We start from the raw sequence: 14,909 nt of genomic DNA, 5'->3' as shown, positions 1-14,909 counted from the left end.
GATGAAATGATGAATAAATTTTGACTGCAGGTCACTATTCAGGTGCAGGAAATAGAGCTGGGAGGCGGCGCGCAGAGACCAGGCGGCTTTTTGGCCACGCCAGGAGGACACAGAGTCCTTGGGAAGCAGCTCAGCGCGGACAACGCTGAGACGCACAGGTGACCCCCTCCGTCCCTCTGATGGCTGCTAACGACACCAGCGGGCTCAGCCGTCTCTTCGTCTGCCTTTTTGTTTACGTTTCATTCAATTCTGAACGAACACTCTTTGTTGTGCGTTTTCTTTTTGTCTCATTGTCATTCTTTGTCGTCAGTTCTGTCTACATTTCACTGATTTGCTAAGATCTCTCATGTTAAGCTTCGGATTTCAATGCTGTTGCTTCCGCCAGAGGTTTGCCCTGGGAGGGGGGAGGGTGGGGTTGTTGGGCTGATGTGAGAATGATTACATTGTTTGTTAGCAATATTGAGAATTTAATGTGAATTGTTCAACGTTGCTGAGAGGATATCCAGAACAAACGCTCCGCCTCAGTGTGTCAGGGTGAGTGCCCGGGTTGGAGTGTCTCTGCAGGCTGAGTAGGACAGCAGTGGTGCTGTGACCCCCGACTTCCTCAGATCCTTGTAGCCAGGACTGGCTTCACTGAGAGACTCTTTAACATCCTCAATATTTGTTTCATCCGTTGGAAACGTGCTTCTGCAGCTCTCAGTGAACACTTGAACCTGGACCAATACTGAAGTGTGTGCTAGGCTGTGTGTGTGTTTGTGTGTGGGTGTGGGGGTCAGTCCTCCAGTGTGTGTGAAATAAGGACGTAGTTCAGAGTCGCGCTAATAGTCGTCTGTTTGCCCTCATCCAGTCGCAGCCTGGGCCGCTTCACGTCGGCCTACGACCAGGCCCAGTTCAACCCCCACCTCTTCTCCGGGGACGCCGCCTCCCGCGGCGCCTCCGGAGTGGTGGGCTCCTACAGCCCGTACCTGCAGGGGGCGTCGCTGAAGGTCCCCGGCCTGGAGGGCTACCAGAGCGGCGCGGTGGGGACGAGCGGCTACGGCACCCCCTCTACACTACAGCAGGCGCTGCTCTCCCCGACTCCGCTGGACTATCGCCCCCCACAGCAGCACGTCACCCCCACCCTGCAGGGCCTCCTGTCCCCCCGCCACTCTCTAACGGGCCACGCCGACCCCAGGCTGCCCCCCCAAGACTTAGCCGCCCTGCTGAAGAGGCAGAGTCCCCGGCCGTGCTCGGCGACCCCGACGCCGCCCAGCAACGCGCCACAGGAGTACAACGACATGCTGCTTCTCCGCCAGCTGAGCCAAGGGGAGAGCTTAGAGCCGCCGGCGCCGCAGGGGGCGTCCGGGGGGCAACACTACCACCACCTTCTGCAGATCAGACCTCCGGAGGTCCAGCCCCAGCAGCACCCGGCGCAGGCGCCCTGCCCCGCCTTACCGCACTCGGAGAGCATGGAGGAGGACGAGGCCCCGGCGGGCTACCACCACCCGCACGAGGGCCTGCTGGCGAAGGCAGGAGAGGGACACGAGCTCCTGGGGCCTCCCCGAGGAGGAACGCCACCCTACAACTCGCCCACGCACAGACACGCTGGCTACATCAGGAACGCTCCAGCAGCTAGAGGCGAGTCCCGATGACCAGGATCAGCTGGTACACGTCTCTCAGTCACTGGAATTATAAATCCACCTTCTTCCTTCAGAATCTGAGCACGTGGAGTGCAGGCCCCAAGGGCAGGCCATGGAGGTGCCTGACCATAACGGCGTAGGGTATGCACGAGGACCCCAGTCTGAGGCCTACAGGTCCAGAGGACAGCTACAGCGCCACCACACCATCCAGACCTGCGACGATGCCTACGTGAGTGAACGCTGCTCACTGCAGCTTGTTAGTTTGGATCAAGTCTTTGGTTTATCTGAAAAATAAATTACATCTTATGCTTTAAAAAAAATTAACGTGGTTTCGATATCATGTCGGGATGAGTACAAAGTGTTATCTCTTAACGTCGCTGTGTCTCCTGTGCAGGATCAGGCAGAGCCCATGTCCGGGATGAGTCTGTTGGCCGGGAAGGCGCTCAGCTCCGCTCGCATGTCAGACATTCTCAGCCAGACGTCGCTGACAGGAAGCCAGCAGCTGAGCCAGCGGGAGGAGTCGGGTCAGTCAGACACACCCGGTCAGTGCCGACAGGGCGGGAAATGCCCGTCCTCATCTCTGAAACACATTTCTTCCAGCGTGTGACGTGGAAGGGGAGCTCCACGCGGCGGCCGCCTGCTACCCGTCGTCGTGCACCAGTGACATGCTCCTCAGCTACAAACCTCCTGACCTGCAGTACAGCATGGAGCAGGCCGGGGTTTAGCACAGGTACACCGATACCAGCAGCTTCACACACTCGTCAACGGGAGTGTATTTTTATTATCTTACACCCATGAAGAGTCACATAAAAAAAGTCTGATTATCCCACAGCAGATCATCCAGTGTCACTGTCTCAGTACCTCAGAGACGACTGCCTCATGGTTTCTTAGTTGTCTCTCTCCGGCTGTGTCTTGCAGGGCGGCGTGCATCCTGTGTACATCGGTCCATATCAGCCATCCTGAGTTGTGTTGACTTGAGTTGAGCAGCATCACGCCAAACCACCGTCTGCCCAAGCGGGGGCGCTCTCTGTCCCATCTGTCTGTCTCCATCTGTCCCCAGGAGGGCAGTCTTCATGGGAGAGAGAAGGGGTGAGGGAGGGGTGGGGAAGGGTGGAGTTGGTGGGGGTGGGGGTGGGGGGCTCGGAGGCCAACGTGCCAGCATTTCCCGCACAGACACGCGCAGTATCTATCGTCATCTTTGGGGTCCCGTCTCCTTCCACTGTCGACAGCACCCACCTCCTCACCTCCCCCCTCCCGTTCTATAAACCTGGGCCAGACCCCCCCCTCCCACCTAGACCTCCCACCCCGACACGCCCACCTCCCCCTCTTCCCCCTGCATCACTTCATGACGTGCCTCACAGGGTATAATACATGCATACATTATGGACTGAAAAGAACACAGAGTCCAGTAACACACACACACACACACACACACACACACACACACACACACACACACACACACACACACGCTGCCACAAACCCAAAGTATTCACATGACATGTGAGCGTCTCTGCGTGCATGACTGAAAAGACAAGCTGGGGGGGGAGTTTGATCTGCTCCTGCCTCTCTCTTTCTCTCTCTCTCTCTCTCTCTCTCTCTCTCTCTCTCTCTCTCTCTCTCTCTCTCTCTCTCTCTCTCTCCTCTCTCTCTCTCTCCCCCTCTCTCTCTCTCGCTCCCCCCCCCCCAGCTTCACGGCAGCAGGTCATTCCAGGTTGAAAGTCATGGCAGCGGCGGCAGTGCCCCCCTTTGTCCCCGGGTGGTGGGGGGGTGGGGGGGGGGTTTGGTCGGACAACAAAAAGCGCTCTATCCAAAGATGGAGCTCAGTGACATCGCACAGGACAAACCAGCTCTTTTTTGTTTTGTTTTGGCATTCATTTCCTTTTTTTTTTTTTTTTTTTATTCCAACTTCATTTCTTCAGCTAATGTCCTCGTAGGCATTACGGTCAATATTGTTAGATTTATTGTTATTACTGTTTTCTGTAAAGGAAGTTTTCTGATTATGATTATTATTGTTATTATTATTATTATTATGAAATGAAAACAGCTCTGTGTTGCAAAGGAAGACGACATCGTCCTTTGGTGACTTAAGTAAATTCTGCACTTTGGGTTCAAGCTATCCTCCGTCTCGCACTCTCCTTCACGCCATCCCCTCCTCTTCTCCCCTCCAGCCCCTCTGAACCCACATCCTCCACGTCCTCCATCCTCCTTTCCCCACGTCAGTGACCATGTGTTGCATTGTGGGTAGTTTTACCAGACGTTTGCTCCTTTCCTTGTACAGTGATGCCATGTATAGAACGCTATTGCAATTTTCTGTATGAAATGTTTTTATTTTTTGTTTTATTTACTTTTGTTTTTGGATTCTTTTGTTTTCAGATCGTGTCGGGAGGCTTTTTTTTTATATTGCTATTGTTTATCATTTGTATTTTTGGATGTCTTCAGGAATGTTTTCTTTTTTTTTTTTTTTTGTTGTTGTTGTTTTATGAACCTTGAGATTTCTAGCCAAAAGAGGACAGAGAAGACAGTGCTCTTTCTGTGTCGTGAAAAGCGATTGTTCTTATTTGTTTTAAGATTATTCTATCGATACACTTGAATAAGAGGAGAGTAATTATTTTGTGTTGCTTTTTAAAGTATCATTTCAATCGATGTTGTCGTGACTGTCTGACTTCTCGTCGATGTTGGGCCTGTTTTCTGTTAACGGGGTAGTTGTGGCAGGCTATACAGGGTCGGGGGAGGGGGAGGTGCTCTCGGGGGGCGGGGGGGCTGGGGGGATTGTCTGGGATGGATCGGGTGCTACAGAGACTTGACGCTCCTCGGAGAAGGAAAAAAAAAACTCACAGGACATTTAAAAAAAAAACAAACAAACAAGGGATTAACTTGTATAATAGCTGACATATCATCATGAACATCACGAGTGTGGAGACGGACAAACCCGCGTTTTCATTCTCCCCCTTCTGCTGTGATCCTCCCGCGACCGTTCACCTGCTCCGCTTCCCTCCCCAAGTTCACCTTGTTAGAATGACAACGGAGGAGGAAACGACTCAGACCCCCCCACCCCCCTTTCTTTTAGCGCTCTCTGTTGCTTCGCCTTCGGGAGGCAAGGGCGAGACGAAGGCTGCGCTTCCAGCCGTCGGCGGATCCCGTCGTGTTGGGATCCACTCGGACACGCCTCCGAACTGTGAAAGGGAAACGTTTCAGGAGGCGACCAAAGAAGTGAATCCTTTGACATCCCTCTGCGTCGGGAGCAGCGTGAGGGTAAACATGCCTCCCTCTGCAAAGGCGGACGCAGCCAGGTGGAGGTGCCTGCACACGGGACCACAGCAGAGGCCTGATACTTCCACCCATCCCTCCACCCACCCCTCCTTTACTTTTTTTTTTATTCATTGTTCAGCCCTCTCTGTCTATTCCTAAAACTCCTGGATATTGAATCAATATTGTGCCAGAAAGAGACTGTGCTGCGACCCCGTGGCAGCACCTGACCACACGGCGGACTTCCTGTGTGCCAATATGCGAACGAGAGCCGGCGGCGGCGGCGCGCAGTGCTTGTGCTTTCCATTTGCAGCATGATTCCCAGCAGTCACCTGCAGTTCGAACTGAATGTGCTGAAGAATAGTTTGTCTGCCCTCACCTCAATGTGTTAAATGAGTGCAAAGCATTCCAGTTTTTATGCCATTTTAAATCAAATTTGCTAAAAATCCAATCTCCGTTTAGTCCAGATCTGAACATCGAAGCCCTCCAGCTCTCATTCATTCCTCTTCCAGCTCCGCCTTTTCTTTTCTGTTCTTCATATTGTTTACACCAAGCCAAATCTGAGAACTGGAAGAGAAACAATGGAGGAGGCATTGACAATAGAAGGAATCTCTGAAATGGAACTTCTCCTGTCCCACAGGAAGATCAAAGCATAAAAATTTTGCAACCCAAGGAGACTGGCGCGCCTCCGCCTCGTGACCCGATCCGCAGAATGGAAAGCACTGCATGAGATCCAGAAGCAAACGCAGATCGTCCTCTGATCAGACTGAACGTTTTCATCCAGCCTCCCTTCTTTTCTGTCTTAACTCTTCCATCCTGACCCGTCTTTTCCCTCCATCCCTGCAAGCCAGCTCTCTGCTCCACTCCTGTTTTTTAGGTTCTTTTTTTTTTTTTTTTTTTTTTTTTTTTTTTTTTTTTTATTGGTTATTTTTTGGTCTTTTTTTTGTTGTTTTTATGTTCATTTCTGTTGAGTACAAAAATACTAAAGTGCAACAACAATTAAAAAGAATATCAACCAAACTGAGATGAATAAATAAATATATATAAATAAAGAAATAATTTAAAAAAGATTTATTTGTGAGCCTTTGTTTTGAGTATCAGCTCAGTGATGTCTATGAGTCTTCTTTGATGAGTCTTCCTCGGACCAGCCCAGTGTTGTCTCAGCGCCTGGTTTATTGCTACAGGCTCTTCATTGAAGAGGTGTTTTTTTTTTTTTTTTTTTTTAATTAACAATTCCCCATAAAAACTGCTTGAGAGGAACATGTTTCATAATGTTTGACATTTATTTACTCCAGGAGTGTCAAACTGAAGCCCTTGAGGGCCGCGATCCTGCATGTTTGTTTCTCATCCCAGTTGTTTGCAATGAGGAACTCCTGATAGGGCTTTTTTTTTTTTACAAGCTTGAGGATGACATGAGATTCAGGTTTGCTGAAGCAGAGAAACATAAACCAATCCAGAGAGAGCTCAGCAAGAGGCTGACGGACCTGGATAGATCTCACAGTGGATTTATGGGAAACACTGATTACATGTCACTGAACTCAGTTTCTCTACTATATGTATTTACAAATAAATTTTTTTAAATATGAATAACTTAAAACCTTGGGCAAATGATGTGAAACTTGTGCTAGTTTTATGTGTGCAATGCTTAGGTCAAGCTTGATTTTCTTTTAACTTAAGTATGAATATATAATTTTTCGGCATATTTTTACATGATCGCCATCAACGCACCATTGTTAGTTTAAAGGAACTTTCAGAAATGTCGCCAAATTTGGTCTATAAATAAAATGTAAAGTATTTCTGAATTAATTTACATTTAGATACCTGAATCGTATAGATAAACAGTTTTAATTTGGTTTCTTTTATTAGCAAAAAATAAATATTTAAAAATAATCCTCTGAAGAATGATACTGCCTCCACCGTGCTTTGCTTTACAAAAAAAATTAATTGATCAGATGATCTGTTTTGACTGTTTTGCCATGCTGTAAAAAGAATTGCATTTTTGTGTCATAAGTTATTTCGATTCTGTTTGGGACACTTTACTTTCTCAAACACAGAAGCCTGATAACAGAGCGGATCCTTCATCCTGCAGGGTTTCCTCCACTGGATGTGTGTTGTGCAGCCTAAAGAAAGACGTTAAGAACAGTTTCTGAAAGGTCGGATCTTCATTCTCAACTTTAGATTCAAGATTTACTCCATTTAAAACCAAATGTTAGATTAAATTTCCAAAAACAAACTTGTTCCACATTTCAAGCTCAGTAATCCACCTTCATGTGTTCCTTCATGTGTATGTCTGCAGTTGCGATGTGACTTCTCCTCCCCTCTCAGTTACCTCTGGAGGTTCAAGATGTAGAGTGAACTTGAAGCACAAGGTCGTGGGTTCGATCGAAGGGCTTCCTGTGAGACGCTGAATCCCCAAGTTGCTCATGAGGGTGAGCATCTTGCATGGCGGCTCCGATACCACTTGTGTGTGTGGGCGTGTGTGTGTGTGTGACAGAGAATGTGTGAGTGTGTCAGTGCAGAACACTTGTCAAAGGAAAATCGCTTAACAGAAGGCCTTATACAATGGGGATATATCTCAAAAAGTTGTTTATTAACTGAGACTGGAGAGCTCATTTCTGTTGCTCATTTCTGCATGACTTTTTTTTTTTTTTTTTACAGATGAATCGATTTAATTCCTCATGAATATTAGTTTCCTCTCCTGCAGTTGTACTGCAGATCACAGAGAGAAAATTTCCCAGTATTTATTATTTTCCAGGTAAAATTGACAGTTCTTTCAGTGCAATAATATTCATTTTCTTTCCAAATAATCCCAAAGACTGTCCATTAAATGACCTTCGGCTTGTTGAGGCATGCAGCGTGCCGACCACATGGAAACTTCCTCATCCTAATGAGCTTGCTTCCATTGTCTGCTTCCAGGCTGCACCGCTCTGCCTGCTGCTGCTCCGGTCTGTACAGCTGCACTGCAGAGGCTTTCCAGTCTCAAGTAGTCGAGCTCAGACGGTGTTGAGCCTTGTTATGTTCATGAGGCTGTAATGTGCTTACCGGCAGGTAACAAGAATGAAAAAAAAAAAAATAGTGATTATCCACTCTGATCTGACGGTTCGCTCCTGCACGGAGCTCCATGTCTATTCTCTGTTTCTGTAAATCCTCCTCTCTCCTCTCCTCTCCTCTCCATCCTCCCCCACAACAGCTCTTTTTTCATCCCTCACGACTCTGTGCCCACTCTCATCACTCCTAACCTGTCTCTACATCTCTCCCCTGCCTTCCATCTTTTCCTGCATCTCTCCCCCTGCCTGCCCCGTCCCCTCTCTCCCCTCTCTCCCCTCTCTCCCCTCTCTCCTCCCCTCTCCTCTCCATCCCCTCAGAGCGGCGACGCCGTGCGTCAGCCGGTCTCTGCCAGCCCCTTTGCCAGCTTGTGAACGCTGCTACTGGAGGTTGCTGTGTCTTGCAGAGAGCCGTGCGTGTGTGTACGTGTGTGTGTGTGTGTGTGTGTGTGTGAGTTTACGCAGATGGGAAAGCAACTGAGTCAGGGAGGGCTGCCTCTCATCTCTCCGCTGTCATCACCATCCTTCCCTCTCCCTCCTCTCCTCCTCTCCTCCTCCTCCTCGCCTCCTCTGCTGCCATGGAGCTCCAGCAGGCTGAATCACCCCGCTGGCCGCACAAAGGCTTGAGGTAAAGCTGCGCGCGCTGTGAAGGAGACTCTGCGTTGAGTCCACACATCTGCATGCAGCCTCACAAAGCGCATTATGCGTGTGTGTTTCAACCCTATAGTGTAACGTTAACGCTGCCTGTCAGATTCCTCCTGACTGTCAGCGAGAAGAAAGAGTCAAGCATCCTCAACTTGAGTGCAAACAGCTGCCGCCTCCTTCTGTCGTGTGCATGTGTGAGAGGAGTCGTCCTGCTCCGTTCCCTGAATTTGTAGGATTTTTTACGCTGCTTTGCTGGCTCAGTTCCTGCTTTAGGGGCTCGCACAGATCACATGACCCACACGGAAAGCAAGCAAGCACAAGGCATTACTCATTCCCTGCTATTACTGTGTGTGTGTGTGTGTGTGTGTGTGTGTGTGTGTGTGTGTGTGTGTGTGTGTGTGTGAAGGTGCATTGATCCAAGCCGGCCTGCCAGTGTTTTTGTATTGGATTGAAGGGGCAAGGCTGCAAATCAAAGCCCGAAAGGCAGTGAATAATTGACGAGTGAGAGGCATGTCACTGTGTGCACGGGGAGCCCTGCATGCTTTGTTTTTGCCTTTGTTTCACCGTATTGCATCCAAAGTTTCAGGGGACGGTTTAGTATGGGGTTCTCAACGTAGCGTAGACACTTTCAGTCCTTCAGGGATTAAATACAGTGAGTACATGGACACACAAGCACAAAAAACAAAACAACATTCAGGCTCATCTTTGTTCTTGGAGCAGACACTGTCAAACGTCTCATCAAATCAAGACTGTGGATGAGTTACGTCTTTCTTCTGAATGAATCTGACTCATGGTCTGTATTATGGTTCACTTTCAGCCATGTGGTCTTTTATTTACTCTGTCTGTCACCAACACTCCGGTCAATAGACGACTTTCCTCCACAACCGGGTTTCTCTCACTTGTCTGTGTCGGCCAGTGGTCTGTTTTTTTTGTCTTTTTACAGTGTCGTCCCTGGAATGTGTTGACAGATGAAGTTTTGCATTTCTTACTGTCTTGTCCGCTCATTCCATCCATAAATTCAAACAATATCTTTAGCATCCAAAAAAAAAAAAAAAACAATTGGAAAACATCAACTGGTCATATGTCTGAGAAAACGATTCATCCGTCAACTAAACGGCTTCATCAGTTCAAGTTTCAATAATGAATAAATCACAGCAACAAAATTGAATGAGGAATTTTGATAGTGCCTCATTTTGATTGTTTTTCCGATTCATTTGGACTTGGAGGTTGGCACGCAACATCATAATCACTGACATATTGGAAAACTGACCAGAGGTCCTCTAAGTGTGTATATTGTTTATAATCCGTGGTCATCCTGGCAAATCCCTTCCAAAACCCCACAGCAGAAATGATCTCCATGCACACGCATGCTGGAGGATTTGGGCTCTGATTTGCTGCAAACCAAACCACATGAAGCTGTGTAGTAAATTCTGTGAGTGTTTCAGAATAAATGCCTTAAAGTTTGTTTTATTGCATAACACTTTAAAATTGATGTAATAAACTGAATGAAATACTTTTTTGTCTCAGCAGGTAGGTGTAGGAGTGTGTGTGTGTGTGTGTGTGTGTGTGTGTGTGTGTGTGCGTGCGAGTGTGTGTGTGTGTGTGTGGTGCTCCGCTGAGCCAGTATGGAGTGTGTGTTTGTCAGAGGATGGGCGTCGGGCTCTGCTGTGGTGTTCCTTCACACGCTGGCCTTGTCATGGACGGGTAAGACGGCGAAATCACCAGACTTGCTCTTTCTGTTCTTACGCTTCAGTTTTCCATTTCTAGCGTTTCGTTTGCGCTCTCGCTCCCGCAGGTGCGGTTGAGAACGGCCCCACGATAGACGGCCGGCACCACGCGGCTCTGACCTTGAAGGAGAACATGACACACAAGTTCAGCTGCCAGACAGACAGCTGGGACCCCCACGCCCCCCCCGTACTGACCTGGTACCTGAACGGAGAGCAGCAGATGGAGCCCGTCATGAAGCGGGGCCGTCTGGTGACGAGCACTCAGAGGGGTCCCGGCGTCAAAAGGCCCGTGGCCAATCGGAACAGCACCTTCTCTCTGAGGGCCAGAAAGTGGGACAGGGAGCTGGTGTGTGTGGCGTCGAACCCCAGCACAGGCGAGAGCTACAACGCCACGGTCACACTCAATGTCCAGTGTGAGTGCTTGTCAGATAGCTCTGTGTTTGCGTTGTGGCGTCTGCATTTCGTTTCTGCTCCCGTCCTCTGTGCCGCAGTCCAGCCAGAGATCCTCAGGGTGAACGCCCAGTACAGCGAGACCTCAGACCCGGGCCTCGCCCTGGTCCTCTTCGCCTTGGTACGCTCCAACCCGCCCGCCACCATCAACTTTGTGGACCAGTCCGGCCGCCTGGTGGCCAACACCACTGACTTCCTCATCCTGGACTCCCGAAGCTACCCCTGGCTGACCAATCACTCTCTGAAGGTCACACTCAACAGCCTGCAGGGGAACGTCTCATTAAACGCCAGCAACAGTGTGGGAACGGCGCAAAGCAACCTCACGCTGGCCGGTGAGCGACTTTTCAGAAGTTACTTTACTTTCCATCCTGTGCAGACATGATCAGTCCGAGAGCAGAGAGTTCGACCCAGAAGTGTCTCTCAGAAACCAAAAACCACATCGGAGTCAGCAGAACTGGTGCTGAACTGCATGCAGACATTCGACCTCTGTGGGAGAGGTGCCAAGGAAAAGCCTGATCAGAAAAAAACGTGGAAATAAAATACTCAGATAACTGTAGAAAAGCATATCGCAGTGGCGTACAACTCAAACTTCCAGGTTCTGTTTTGTGGACGATGATTGACGACGATACAGTTTCAGTTCTTCTTCTTATACCAATGGAGCCGGTGGCTCCATTGGTATAAGAAGAAGAACTGAAACTGTAATCCAGTTGGTCTTAGTGGGCATAATACACTCGTCAGCAGCATCTCTGAATCCCACGATGAACTGATTATATGTTTATTATGTATTAAAAAAAGGACGAGGTGTTGCAGTCGTGTCGGACGAATCATGGCGTTCAGCGAGACTCAGCTCAGTCTTCTGGAGACAGAAAGAGAATAATTAAGCTGTAAATGAACTGCCTCCCTGCCTCCGTCCTGCCTCTCCAGAGTTCCTGCAGTCCCGTGTGGAGGTCCCCATGCTGGGGATCGTGACCGGCGGAGCCATGGCCTTCATGGCCCTCCTCATCCTCAGTCTGATAGTTCTCTGCCTCATGCAAAAAAACAAGAGCAAGTCCATCGGTGAGCGCTCCTCCGGCCGGTGGAAACATCGACTGGAAAAACCTGTGGCCGCGACGCGCTCTGTTGTTCTAGTACATCCTCCAGCACCCTCACGCCCTTCCTCTCATTCTGTTGCAGACGAGCCCGTGGAGATCCTCATGGCCAAGAAGAGGTAAGTAATACAGCTGGACTTATGGCGCTGGATGTTCGACAGGAAGTAAAGCAGGCCAGCAGAGAGGGCGGATTCCAGCCAGTCAGAAACATGAGTGACAGTAATACATAAAAAGTTCCAGTGAAGGATTTTAAAAACAATCAGCTTAGATGACTTTTATCACAAGTTGGATCCTCAGCTTTCCTTCATGCATACAAACATCAGTGCCAGTTGTTTGACTGGTCATTGTTTCTGCATATATGCAAACGGTGCAAAAATCACAGTGTCAATGAACATTTCTTTAATAGTGATTAATCTCACAATATGCCTTTAAAATATCACTTCTTTTCACTTTTCATGTTATGTAATTACAGGACGTGTTGTGCTATGTTTTGTGTTTCATATATTTATACATTATCAGCACATTATCGTGGAGGACTGCAGCGTGTATCTTTCTGTCTGTCCTGCGATACTCGAACTTCTCCTGCATGCAGCGCGCCTCGACGCCACATAAATTCCACGTCGGCACATTACCAGATTGATAGGAAAGCACTGATGAAAGCATTTTTCTGCTCTCAGGAATACTTTAAGCCCATCCTGCAGGTCGATAACACTCCTAATCCAAAGTCTGATATCACTCCTTGTTCCCCTCGCAGTGACTCAGCCAATCTGAAGACAGAGAAGGCTGATAAGACGTACATCCCCAGAGAGAACATGTCTCTGCCGTCCAACATGCAGCTCCACGACCTCAGCAGTTTGAGAAAAGGTAAAGGACTGACCTCGGTTTGACTATCAGAGGTCGAACACAGCACACATGTAGTGTGTAAACATTAAGAAATTCTCAGTATTGTAACAGAAAATGGAAGAAACACCTAAGAATTTGTACTGAAGTACAACTACTGTTCAATTTGTTTGATATAACTCAATTGAAATAAAAAAAAGTAGTAAAAGTGAATGATCTTTACTCACATTGTGTATTCATACAACCCACACACACACTCACACACACACATGCAGGAGGAGGTTCTGGGTTCGCCGTCGTGCTGCAACCTAAATGAGAGTTGGAATCTGCACAATGTGTCAAGATGACCTTCTTCGCCATCTGAGCCTTGAAAGTTTTCAAAAAGATTTCATTCATTTTCAGCTGCATTTAATAACCTTTCCAACACCACCCACTCGATCACTGTTACCAGAAAAAGAATAAATATCTAAGAACAGAAAACTAACACTGTAGTAAAGAAATATGAATGTAAACTTTCCCCCTTTAAAATAAAACCTTATTAGGTACAAGAGAGCAGATCAAAAGGTTTGAATATGAATTAAAAGTGAAGGTGTACATATTTTTAACTTTTTATCTTAAAAGTAGATTACATGTCCTGCACTATAAGATATAGTCATAAAATAACCCAAAATACAATTTAATTACAATAATATTAAGTATTTTATAATTCATTATTTCCACAATTGTTTTTTGAATTAATTTATGTTTCAGTTTAACTAAGAACCTCTTTATGACTGTTTTGTGGGAGTGTAGTCTCTTTGCGGCCCTTCGTACAAAATGTTTTTGATTTATGATAATGCAGTTTTATGTCTTTATCAAATTTTGTTCATTTGCATTTCTTACTAATGGATGCTTTACATTACAATGGATGAAATTCTTCTGGTTCCTCTCCCATTTAAGATATGTGTCTTAAATGTCCACACAAAAGACAGTCCGTGCCTTCTCTCTCATGTGAATTAAAAGCTCCCAACATGTTGGATAGCTCGTAGCGTGGCTACAGTTTGTGGCCGCTTTGTTTCATCAAACGATTGTGAGGAAAATATCACTTTCTGGAATTTAATTTGAAACAGGTAAAAGAAAGTGTGTTTTTCTCAAACTGTCCCTCGTGGATCTTCCTCGTGTTGTCTTAACTCCTCCTGTGTCCTCCATGTTTCTGGAAGCTCGTGAGACCGCGCAGCAGAACAGCGTGGGAGAGCAGAAAAAAGAGGAAGAGGAGGAAGATCTGTCTTTAGCCTACGCCGCCAGAGGTCGGGGATGCACACCGCAGCTTTTTCCTTTTTTTTCCCCATTATTTATACTTAAATTGTATTGATTGTTTACATTGTGTTTCCCAGGGTTCGCCAGATATCCGATGGTGGGATACATCTATAAGGTGAACAGCACAAGCAGCGAGGAGATCTGGCTCTGACCCACCGGGAAGAGACCCTCATGTCGTGTTGTTGTCCAGACCACCTGACCCGAGTCAAGTCAAGACCAAGATCTTGAAAATTCGGCCGGTCTGGAGAACTGCAACACTAACATAAAGTGTACGTGCATGCGGAAGTCCTTCGAACAGAGCAGAGACGAACTGGAGGTTTCATCCTCTGCTTCCCCGAATCATCGACATGAACTTCAGGCGTCCAAACCTCTGGATGTGTCCTCGTCGTGTGCGTACTTGGGTGTTTCCACTGCTGATGTGTTGTCTCAACAAAGCAAAGTGTGATCCCCTGCCTTCATATGTTTAAAAAAAAAAAAGCTTCTAATCAGTATGCTTTGACATGATTCCCTTTAACCACCTGAGCATAACATCCTCCTCCCTGCTGCATCACTGGAATGCATTAACCGCTAACACCAGAATGTTACCGTGACCTTTGACATTTCGATCAATAATCATCTGAATAAGAATGTGTATAATTATAGATTAATATGTGGGTATGGACATGCAGCGTGTCATGTACTGTATATTTGTATGCATATGTATATGTGTATAAAAGAGGACGTCTAATAAAGATCTTACTGAACCAGGGCTCGATGTGCTGTAGTTTCATTTGGCTCTCACCAGGGGGCGCTCTGATGTGGAAATACACATCTCATGAAGGTTTTTGAGGAAGGTTCAGGGAGGTGTGTGTGTGTGTGTGTGTGTGTGTGTGTGTGTGTGTGTGTGTGTGTGTGTGTGTGTGTGTGTGTGTGTGTGTGTGTGTGTCAGTAACAAAGACATTAGATGCTCGG

At 47.5% G+C, this 14,909-nt stretch overlaps 2 protein-coding genes across 6 annotated transcripts in view; both read left to right on the top strand.

Annotated features, from left to right (window-relative positions):
- sik3 (SIK family kinase 3) overlaps positions 1-14,909 on the top strand; it is a 49,269-nt gene that overhangs the window by 30,654 nt on the left and 3,706 nt on the right. For 3 of the 4 annotated variants that reach the window (XR_003932842.1, XR_003932843.1, XR_003932844.1), the window contains 7 exons: positions 31-158; positions 848-1,617; positions 1,694-1,848; positions 2,014-2,143; positions 2,220-2,349; positions 2,538-3,478; positions 9,474-9,488. Coding sequence is in view for 1 of the 4 variants with exons in the window: in XM_030109054.1 (XP_029964914.1) it covers positions 31-158; positions 848-1,617; positions 1,694-1,848; positions 2,014-2,143; positions 2,220-2,344 (1,308 nt within the window). In the remaining 3 variants the exon portion in view is untranslated. Of the gene's footprint in view, positions 1-30; positions 159-847; positions 1,618-1,693; positions 1,849-2,013; positions 2,144-2,219; positions 2,350-2,537; positions 4,543-9,473; positions 9,489-14,909 lie in introns of those variants that run through there. The other variant, XM_030109054.1, reaches the window with a different exon arrangement.
- On the top strand, positions 10,075-14,427 carry tmem25 (transmembrane protein 25). 2 transcript variants are annotated; one of them, XM_030109062.1, is made up of 9 exons: positions 10,075-10,112; positions 10,165-10,261; positions 10,353-10,697; positions 10,776-11,066; positions 11,659-11,790; positions 11,908-11,941; positions 12,577-12,686; positions 13,862-13,948; positions 14,036-14,427. In XM_030109062.1, the coding sequence occupies exons 2-9, from the start codon at positions 10,183-10,185 to the stop codon at positions 14,107-14,109; spliced, it is 1,152 nt and encodes a 383-aa protein (XP_029964922.1). In that variant the 5' UTR covers positions 10,075-10,112; positions 10,165-10,182; the 3' UTR covers positions 14,110-14,427. The 2 variants fall into 2 exon arrangements, with proteins under 2 accessions (XP_029964922.1, XP_029964921.1); XM_030109061.1 differs by lacking the exon at positions 10,075-10,112 and having other exon boundaries at positions 10,156-10,261.

The sequence above is a fragment of the Salarias fasciatus genome, chromosome 14 (genome assembly GCF_902148845.1).
Source record: "Salarias fasciatus chromosome 14, fSalaFa1.1, whole genome shotgun sequence".
NCBI lineage: Eukaryota > Metazoa > Chordata > Actinopteri > Blenniiformes > Blenniidae > Salarias > Salarias fasciatus.
The sequence above is the reverse complement of the archived record's forward strand: the minus strand, read 5'-3'. Positions and strand labels throughout refer to the sequence as shown.